General features: G+C 40.3%; 1 protein-coding gene across 2 annotated transcripts; it reads right to left on the bottom strand.

Moving 5' to 3' along the window:
* Positions 1–1292: 1292 nt before the first annotated feature.
* Positions 1293–8091, bottom strand: LOC105921283 (aly/REF export factor 2). Of its 2 annotated transcripts, none has more exons than XM_012856993.3 (6): positions 7737–8091; positions 2336–2482; positions 2096–2243; positions 1962–2010; positions 1702–1867; positions 1293–1609 (listed from the first exon to the last, which is right to left on the bottom strand). In XM_012856993.3, exons 1-6 carry the CDS (start codon positions 7935–7937, stop codon positions 1589–1591), a joined length of 732 nt encoding a protein of 243 aa, XP_012712447.3. In that variant the 5' UTR covers positions 7938–8091; the 3' UTR covers positions 1293–1588. The 2 variants fall into 2 exon arrangements, with proteins under 2 accessions (XP_012712447.3, XP_012712454.3); XM_012857000.3 differs by having other exon boundaries at positions 1702–1864.
* Between the last annotated feature and the right edge of the window lie 1724 nt (positions 8092–9815).

Here is a 9815-nt window from a genome sequence, read left to right as displayed (position 1 = left end):
GCTCATTACGGCTGAAGGTAAACGTGAAACACCTTAATTTTAAAATCCCTGTTAAAGTAAAACTGTATAGGTAAAAATAAAATTGGTCAAAGGGACCAATCAGTTATGGTTTCTGCACCAGTGCATATAATCTTAAGAAATGTTTTTAATGTCGTTAGTACAGGGGCCATGACCATTTCTACAAGGGCCCCTGGTTCTAACTTCGTCTGATGAAACCCAGTGGAGCAACAGCAGCAGATGACATGGCTCTCCAACACAATACTGACTGTATACTTCACACTGGACCTAAACCGACTGTTAAAGTATCGAACTGTTTGCGGTCTCCCTTGGTTCTTAATGTGGTGTTTCCATTGTAGACTTCTGTAGTAATAACTCTTCAAACCATAATTATATTTTACCATATTTAATCTAAAAGGCAGAGGAATGTTTACTGTTTCAGTACTGGGTTCTCATAACAACACAACCAGTACCTGAGAACCTCATTTGTTCTCACACACAGACCTTAAATAGGAAGCATGTGTCCACCCATTCAGGGGTGTGCACAATCACCTTTGCAGTCCAGTCTGTAATTTCATGTCCTACACTACCTAAGCAGTAGTGTGCCTTCTTCTGCCACAACTTCTGTTATATAGCACTATGCGGTCAGGTCCTTGTTGCTTAATGTCCATGTGGAGGGTGTCATTGACTGTCCGCTGGACAACTGCTGATTCAGCAGTCTGCCAACCCTTGAAAAAAAAAATCAGTTTTTGACATCATGTGATATATATAGATTGTTGGGCCGTTATAGCAGCAGCGGGTCACTTTCTTTAATATTAACTAATATGGACACTTGAAATACAACAGTGTCTAAAGGGTTGCTGTTTCATTTTTAGAAATGGCTGGAAAAATACTTCATACAGATATTCAGTTATGTACCCGTATACTTGTTTCAAGTCTCACAGCAGAGCCTGAACCTCTTTCCAAACTTTGCTCTGAAACCAACCAATGAACGAGATCAACTCACTTTTTTTTTTTTTTTAAACACTAGGTTTTACCATGTACCTCTAGCCGACTATCGGGACAATAAAACTGTCAAACCCTGTCTAGATTTCAGAAAGCAGCCCAGATGTAGGGTTCTATAATATTTTGGCTAAACAGTCGTTACAGACAGCATAACATGGTTCAATAACATATTATTGTCCTAAAATCCCTGGTTGCAGTTTGAACCACAACTATTGTTTGCTTTACATTTGCTTATACTTTGCTAACATGTTGGTTTATGCCAATATGATGCAGAGTCAGTAATGTGACAATTTGTTCATATCAACATTTATTGTTACAGTAAACTGTCACGGAATCATGTTTACAATACAAAAAAAATCTAATAAAAGAAATCCAAATGAAATTGCGTGTTTAGGACAATTTATAGTTCATATAAACAGAATTCACAAAACAAAATTGCCCAAAACATGACAATAAAAAACTTGAATAAAAATGTTTACACCATGGTCCATAAAATAAAATGGCTTCAAGACATGTTTGATGCATTATACTGATAAAAAAAAAACAGAAAAAGAAGAAACCGAAGGAAGTAGCACCCTGAGCGTTTTTAACTGGTATCCATCCGACACTGAAAACACAGAGAAAGAGCAATAATTACACAATTATCCACAACATGGTTAAATCTGAAACAACAGGGGGAGATGCTATCCAGTGGCATACCTCTGATTTGTAAGCATCCAGCTGAGCGTCCAGCTCCTCTGCAGACAACTGGGGTCTTTTTTCACCTCCTCTCCCTCGACCTCTGAAACCTCCACTGCTCCCCCCTGGTCTCCTTTCAAACCGGGGCTGACCGAGCCTGCTGCGGTCAAATCCGCTGCTAGAACTGCTAAGACGTTCCAAAATAAAAAATAAATAAAATCACTCCCGTTTCTCCACTCTATGCCAATAAATTACCCACAATCCAGTCTGGCCGTACATACCTCTGTTCTTTGACTTCTGACGTTGCATGTTGGATTTTCATAGGACGACCTGAAAGCAAAAGCACTGACATCATGAGCTTCTATGGCGACGTCCCAAGATACGGATAATTGTTCCAACAAATACAAGGGCGCACCGTCGAGAGGAACGCCGTTATAATGCTTCATGGCTTTGACGGCATCGGCTTTATTTACAAAGTAGACGTCGGCCATTCCTTTACTCCGGCCAGACCGGTCATAGTGTACCGATGCGGTCTTTATGGGGCCGAATTCTTCAAACAGCTCCTGAAGAGCAAAGCGCAAAAAAGTAAGAGACGTGGGCTCCTCAAGGTCAGAGGGGGGGAAAATAAATGAATGGCACGGTTTTTCTGGATCACCTTAATATCTGAATCGGAAACGCCGAAATCCAGATTGGATATCAGAAGCTTGCTGCTACTGTCTACTCTTCTTTCTGGTTCTGCGCTTTGTCCACCTTCGCTCTCCTCAAACATGTCGTGCTGCCATTTGTCTGGCAGCTCTCTGGGCTGTGGAGAGCAAAACAAACAAAAAAAGGATGTTTTAATAAAAGTTCTGAATTTCACAGGAAGTCTACTGGGCAATAAGCATGAAAGAGAAGTACATTGCTAGCCTCGTGAGACCATTCTGATCTCGCGAGCTTTCACGGTTTCACTCGCAAATCAGTCTGGCTACTTTCCGTTAAAGAAAATTTGGAGCCGTTCACCAAACGAACGTCCAATCAGCTTTGGCTTTGAGGCGGGTTGAGGTGTGACGCAACGAGGAGCGACAGTTGAGTCTAAAGAACATGGCGGCTTCAGCCGATGAAACTAGCGTTAGCGTGGCTATCGAGCAAGTTTTATCGGAATTACAGAGTATTTCTCTGCTGAGCTAACGAGCCTTTACCTGCAGCAGCAAGAGTAGCTTGGCTTGTGGTTGTGTTTTCGTCGTCGCTCTGTTACGAGCGACGACGAATCTGATTGGTTTATTTGGCCCGTCTATCACCAACATAGGCCAATCAGCTGACCAGTATTTTCGCCCCTTCCCAAAATTACTTCAACGGAAGGTTTCCAGATGGATATGCGGAACAAATCTATCTGGCGGAGTCAGGTAAGTACATTGGTGCCTGACCCCACAAAAGTCAGGTCAGCAAACTTAAAGAGGTGTACATAAAAAAAAAAAAGACCAAAATTATTAAAGTGTTGACCCTAAACGGTTCTTTGCCTCCCAAACAATTGTGCTGTCTCCTGGAAAACCAAATGTTCACAGGGTAACGGACAATACAGTGCTGTATTGTTTTCCCCATTGAAAGGTGCTAGTAGTAAAAAAAACAAAAAAGCTTTCAAGGCACTGTTAAAGATTTTCGACTTGTAATGAACTCCATGATCTCTGGACAAGGGATCACCAACATTCTTGAAGCCGAGAGCTGCTTCAATGTAGGGTTGTCTAAAGTATCGATATTCTGAAAAATAACGATACTTTAACGCTGTATGCAGATACAATACTAATTTGACATGGTATTGATCCTAAATATTTTAGCATGAGGCAAAAGGAGACAGGAGACCCAAATATCTTGATAAGCCAGTGAGCAAACAGCACTTTAAAGTGGTGGCAACGAAGTCAAGCAGCACAACAAACTTGACCAAGCATCTCAAGGAGCGACACCCTGGTCTCTGTGATGATTTCTGACACATTAATGAATGTAAGTTCTTATTATTTAATACAATAAACGTGTTACTGATGTTAGCGCGACAGGTGGTCTGCATTAATGCTTAAACTCAACCCTTGGGTCAACCAATTTTTTTATTTTTTATTTTTTACAATTGTTTAAAAAAGAAAAAGGAACACATGTTGCCTGAACTCTTTCAAGGGGGCGGAGCTTGGTGACAGTTTTCCTGGGTCTGCGTTTGTGATTGGTTGGGAGGATGTAATGACTGTAGTATTAACCTACATGATAGGCCACATTGCAAAAGGAAGGAAAACTGTTGTATTAAACGTTTTATTCACCCTTTTTTTCCCCTATCGCACCACACGTCTATCAATCAATATATATTGAATTATCGGCCGATCCTACTTGGACTCCTGCCACCCTTTTCCTGTACTGCAATTGCACTGAGTAATATCGACTCATAAGTTTGGCTCACACAAGTTGCTGCTTCTTTCTGTCCCTTTTGCTCAGACTGAATTGGGCAAGAAGGTTTTTATTCACTCAGCGCCCTCCTTCAGGAACTTCCTTCAGAAATCGTTAATAAATAAGCTGAACTTTTCTCATTGAGTGCTTTTACTTCCAAACTAAAAGTTCTTCAGGCTGATAACATGTTTTTTTTAATTTTCATTTTAACTATAACTTCTTGTGTGTCTATTTTTTGCTGCCTCTTGGCCAGGACTCCCTTGAAAATAGATTTTTGATCCCAATGGGACTATATCCTGGTTAAATAAAATACAGGCCAGGATATGGAAAACATGTTCCCAATTTTCACAAACGGAAAAAACAGTGAACATCACAGTTAATCGTACACTTGTTAAAAAAATTAATGAAAAATGTCCAATTATGAATCGATACTCATATTAATCCCTAAAGACTGATTCATATAACCAAAGATAGATTTTTATTTAATTATTTTCCACTGTGAACTTAAACGTGTGAGCCAGCTTTACTTGCGTGGACATGAGTGTGCGGACTCCGCGCTGACAGGTACGTGCAGAACACAATTATTAAGCCCGCGGTGTCACACTATAAACTCCTAAGCAGCAAGAAGTCTGCTCATTGAACTGTTTTGTTTGTGACACTGAGCTGATCCCTGCAGGCGGCTGCGAGGACGCGCGGCATCACCGTCCCTCTCTGTGCGCACTGACAGTTGCGGTGGTTCCTGCTGGAAAAGAAACGGCTGTACGTGCTCAGCTAGCTAAGGTAATCACACATTTAACCATCCCTACCCTGCTTCATCCCGCTGGGAAAAAATGTGGGAATTGCATTTGTCACAAGAAATGTTGACATTAGGTACGCTCGACTACGAAGGTAAAAAGTCCGTGGAGAGTCAGAGCTGAGTCTGCTCGGCTCACAGTCTGCACACAGCATGCCCGGGTATGGGGGGCTTTCACGCCTCACTCAGAAAGGTGAATTTTTATTGTCATATTTTTAAATAATGCACCAGGTGAATGTCCCTTTTGCTTTAATAAAGTATTTTGAGACATGTCTGGTGTCCTCAGTTTTCTACCCTGGATCTGTTTGGGTATTCTGCCCCACAGCATGTTTGTGGAAGCCATTGTCTCAACAGTCAGAGCGACTGTATGGAGAGGGTTTGGTCCTTACAGCCGCCATCATTACTTTCTTAATTTGTTGTTGAATGTTAATATGATACTAGTATCAATATGCTGCAGAAACACATGAAATTGAGGTAAAAGCTAAAGACCACCAGCCAACATCCCGTTTGAGATTGGATCGAAAAGAATCGACTCTGAGTCTTGAGAATCGAATCGATTCTTGAAATTTGAATCAATACCCAGCCTTTGTTAAGTGTGTTTGTCAACTCAAACAAAGCCTGATATTATTTCACTGGTTATGCAAATGGAGTGTATTATTATTATTATCGTATTATCATATTTTATAAACTAAAATTTAGTGGTCTTCAGCCCGACAAACTGATTTGTTATGGAAACAGCAACTAGACGTGTTTCCATGCTTAACCATGCAGTGGCGGAAAAAAGCATCTCCAGGACACGTTGCTGCCACCATCACGGAAAGAATTTGCGAGAGGCAGCGTTAATCTCGTGTAGTGTTAGTTTTCCACCACACAACAAACTATTGCTATCATTTGATAGCAATATCAATTAGGTCAGTAATGTAACACAACATTCAGTACTAATCAAAGTGTGTCAGTGACACGCTTTGGCTTAAAGGCAACCTGAACACAAAAAACGATGCAACAGAACCACTTAGTTTGCCAAACAGGAGACTTCTATAACCTTTGAAAAGATGCTGGCTACTGCTTTAGGTCAACAACTATCCAAGCAACTAGCTATAACATGCTTTTCACACTTAAACACAGCGCTTTTCTTGAGTCTTCCTACTATAGTCGAAAGTTTATGAGTTGCAAAGACATTGTCCTGGTACATAACTATCTGTTCATGCTAGTCAGACTTGTTTTTAAGACTTCTTGTAATGCTTACGTTTGTAAAGATTTCTGCCACGGCCGTCCAGAGCTGCCACTGTAACATATAAAAAGGTGATTTTTGTGCTCACTCCTACAATTTGCATTTGTAAAGCAAAGCTTCTTTAGACAAATCTTACGTTGTTATTATTATTAGATACTTTTTCTAAAAAAGCGTTTTTTAAGTGTCCTGACTGACAGTGTAGCATTAAATATTGTTGTCTTAATGCCAAAGAGAAGCGCAACAGATTTACTTTCACAAGTGGAGCATTACTCCTTTCGCCATCGCTCGATATGTCTGCAAAAAAAAAAAAAAACGTCAATAGATATTATTTTGGGATTATTTCAAGTTCAATGGACGCAGAAACGGAATGGTAAAACAGAAAGAAAGGAAGAGGAAAAGATGAGACGAAGAAAAAGGTATCTTCTTTAAAAAGTTGACGCGTCTAGTTCGGCAGTTCCAGTAACAAAACTGGCGGCAGCATTAATACAAGCTGTTGATAGCAATTCTCCCACATTTACTGTACATTGATATAGCTGACTAACGAATTTTAGACAATATAAAATAAAGACTTTCGTATTCCATTTTATTTTCTTGTACTTTTCCTGAAATTAGAAAATAATTAGGCATGCACCAGAATTACAATATGGGCCGATATCCAACATTGCTGTTATGGTTGACAACCGATGTTGACGCCGGGGAGAAAACGACAGCACCGCTGACCTTTCTTCGGTTAAACACCCCACACTCGCTTGTCAAAACAAATAAGACACGGCCGACCTCCCTGACCCCCAGGAACGGTCCAGAAACGACAACACGACGAAAAGATATGAGTTATTTATGGAAGCAATACGGATATGTTACAAATTAAATAACATGGACTGATGCTGATGCCAATATAATGTACATCACTAAAACTTCCACATTTTCCAGACTGTGTAGAAATTAGTTATGACCCCATCCAGATCCAGATTAAGGCCCTCCATGTTTTTCGAGGCAATATTTCCAAAATGAGAAACTTTTCTTTCTTAACCATCCAGCCAAGGACTTTAGCATCTTTCTCTCTGTCAGCAACAGGTGGGGGTGGGGGTATTGTGCCGCACTTAATCCTCAATACAGCTTGAGAAAACTCAAACACGTTTTCTAATGATCGGCGTGGCGGTAGATTTTAGCGGCTTTTAAACTAATTATTAACAGCCTAGCATCAGCCACAGCAAGGCCCGTGAGTTGACCTCGGTAGCCGTGTTAGTTGTTGATTTAGCCCCCCGTAAACAGCGCAAAGTCGTCGTAAAACGCTTTCCACCGACGTTGAATACGGACGTATCGTAAAAGAGGAGAAAGGAGAGAGTAGGAAGCAAGTACATTTCAGGTCTGCATGTCCTGGTTGCATCTTCTCCCACTAAACAAGACCATCACACCGTCTTAAGATCCACCTGTTACTTTTTAACCAGATAACTAAGCCATACTAATCACTTTGTATAAAAAAAAACAACAACTAGGCTTTAGAAGGCTGGATAAACTGGTGAAGAAGGGAGAAACCCATAACAATAGAGCGGAAAGCCAGTTATGGTGCAATTAAGACAGTTGCCGAAACACAAAATAACTATTATTTAGTGCCTCCCTGCCTTTTACCCTGGTGTAAGGAGCGGCTCTGTTGTTCCTGTCGCGTTGGAAGTTGTTCTGTCGGCTCCTCGCCGCCGGCGGCGGCCTCGACGACCCACCGGCTCGACCCGAACTTCCTCCCCGCCTGAAGCCTCCTCCTTCGCCGCCGCGGCCTTCTTTCTTGTTCATTTTGATAATGTCGTCCAGAGACATGCTCATCTTATCGGCCATGGCGCCTTCTCGACTTGTTGTAGCCAACGACAAAAAAAATGGACGCCAAAGTTGGAGCGTTTACCGACCGATGTACGACGTTGGCGCGATGTACGTTAAGGTGAGCGTGTGCGCCTGGCTTCGTCCTCGTTCTTCTTCTACTGTGCTGTGTTGCAGGTCAGCGGCGTGCTGCTGCCACCTGTCGGACAGGGCTGGAACAGAGGGATAGACTGGACACCGCAGCAAAAACGAGAAGCTGTTAAAACATGTGAATGTTGTAGGTCACTGCATATTTTTAAATTATAATGTCTGCAATGTATGATTTCTGTTTTTTTTGTTTTGTTTTTGTGCCAATATATTTATTGAAGAAGTCTATAACCCTGACATACTTTCTTTATATTTACACCAAGATGTTCCTAAAATGTATAATAATAATAATAATAATAATAATAATAATAATAATAATAATAATAATAATAATAATAATAATAATAATAAGTGACGCAAGCACATCTGCCATATTTTAAGTGGAAGGTCTCAAAACATTCAGTTTCAGGCTTGGGGATGATGCACAGTGGCATTTAAAACAACCCCGTGAGAAGCTGAGAAGAATACAGCTATCTGTGAATTCATTTACAGGGCCATAGCCAAGACCGGGGTTACTTAGAACAATTCCAAGGGGCCCTGATTGACAGGGACCCTAAGAAGATCATGTAATAAATATATAAATATTAAGCTTTTGGGATGATGTTAGTTTTTTTTCATGGGGCCAAAAAATTCTGGCGGTGCCCCTGGCTAAGGCCACTCAGCACAAAGCACTTTAAAGCTGGCAAAAGAGGAGAAAGGAGACAAAAACCTTGATTGGCCTAAAAGTAATACAAAAAGCAAGAGCGTTAGTGGCTACCCTTGCCAGTACACTGCAAAAACAGAACTAGAAATAAGTAAAATGTTCTTAAAATGAGTTTATTTGTTCTTGATTTGAGCAGGTAATAAATACTATTTGCCACTGGAATCAGATTTTTGCACTTAAAATATGAACCATTCATCTCCATCATCTTATTTTGAATGCAGGATTTCTAATTATCTTATTTTAGGGGTCAAAATACTCATTCCATTGGCAGATAATCTTATTTACCTACTCAAATCAAGGATAAATACACTAACTTTAAGAACATTTTACTTATTTTTAGATCAATTTTTGCAGTGAAGTACCACCCTGGGTACTACTTGAAGCGATTGACAGTAGTTATTGACAGTATTATTTTGACTTCACATCCAATACAGGCATCTATCAATAGTTACCACAGTTACATCCAGATTTACATAGGTGGATCAAACAGTTTAGTGAATAAGATAAGAGGAGCTTGTTCCAGAACATACTGCAGTAACGAAGTGGATTAGTGATTAGTGTACACAAGAGAAATAATAGTGATTTTATTAATGTACTGGATATAGGAAATAAAACCACTGATAGTGATTATTTGTTGAGATTCAAAGTCATCACTAATCTATTTACAGAGAAGTTAGACAGACAGCATAGCAGACATTTTGATAGGAATACAACAAACATTATATAGAATTCAATCGATGGGCATTGCAGTAATATGGATTTTTCGTGGGTACCAGCAGATATTGGAATAAGAGGAAATCAAATGGCAGATAAGGCAGCAAAAGAGGCCACAAAAAGAGAGTAAGCCTACATCAATGTAGCAGTTAAGATCTGTAAGATGGAAATAAAGAGCATTTTTATAAACAGAGGTTGAAGAAAAGGTGGTAAAAGCAAAAGGAGGATGAGAGGAATGGACAGCGGGTTTTGCAAAATTCAGACGAGAGTGGGGGGGAATGAGATGTGTAGGAAGGAAAAGGAGAGACGAGGCAATTATTTCATGATTTAGATGT

The sequence above is a fragment of the Fundulus heteroclitus genome, chromosome 5 (genome assembly GCF_011125445.2).
Source record: "Fundulus heteroclitus isolate FHET01 chromosome 5, MU-UCD_Fhet_4.1, whole genome shotgun sequence".
NCBI classification, from domain to species: domain Eukaryota; kingdom Metazoa; phylum Chordata; class Actinopteri; order Cyprinodontiformes; family Fundulidae; genus Fundulus; species Fundulus heteroclitus.
Note: the sequence above shows the minus strand (reverse complement) of the source record. Positions and strands in the feature narration are given on the sequence as shown.

What these genes read in the sequence shown, in the direction of transcription:
- LOC105921283 (XM_012856993.3), bottom strand. Translation starts at nt 7,937, where the DNA reads ATGGCCGATAAGATGAGCATGTCTCTGGACGACATTATCAAAATGAAC. An exon ending in TTTCCGATTCAGATATTAAG is followed by an intron (nt 2,244 to 2,335) that starts GTGATCCAGAAA and finishes TTTGCTCTTCAG; the next exon opens with GAGCTGTTTGAAGAATTCGG. An exon ending in TAACGGCGTTCCTCTCGACG is followed by an intron (nt 2,011 to 2,095) that starts GTGCGCCCTTGT and finishes TTTTGCTTTCAG; the next exon opens with GTCGTCCTATGAAAATCCAA.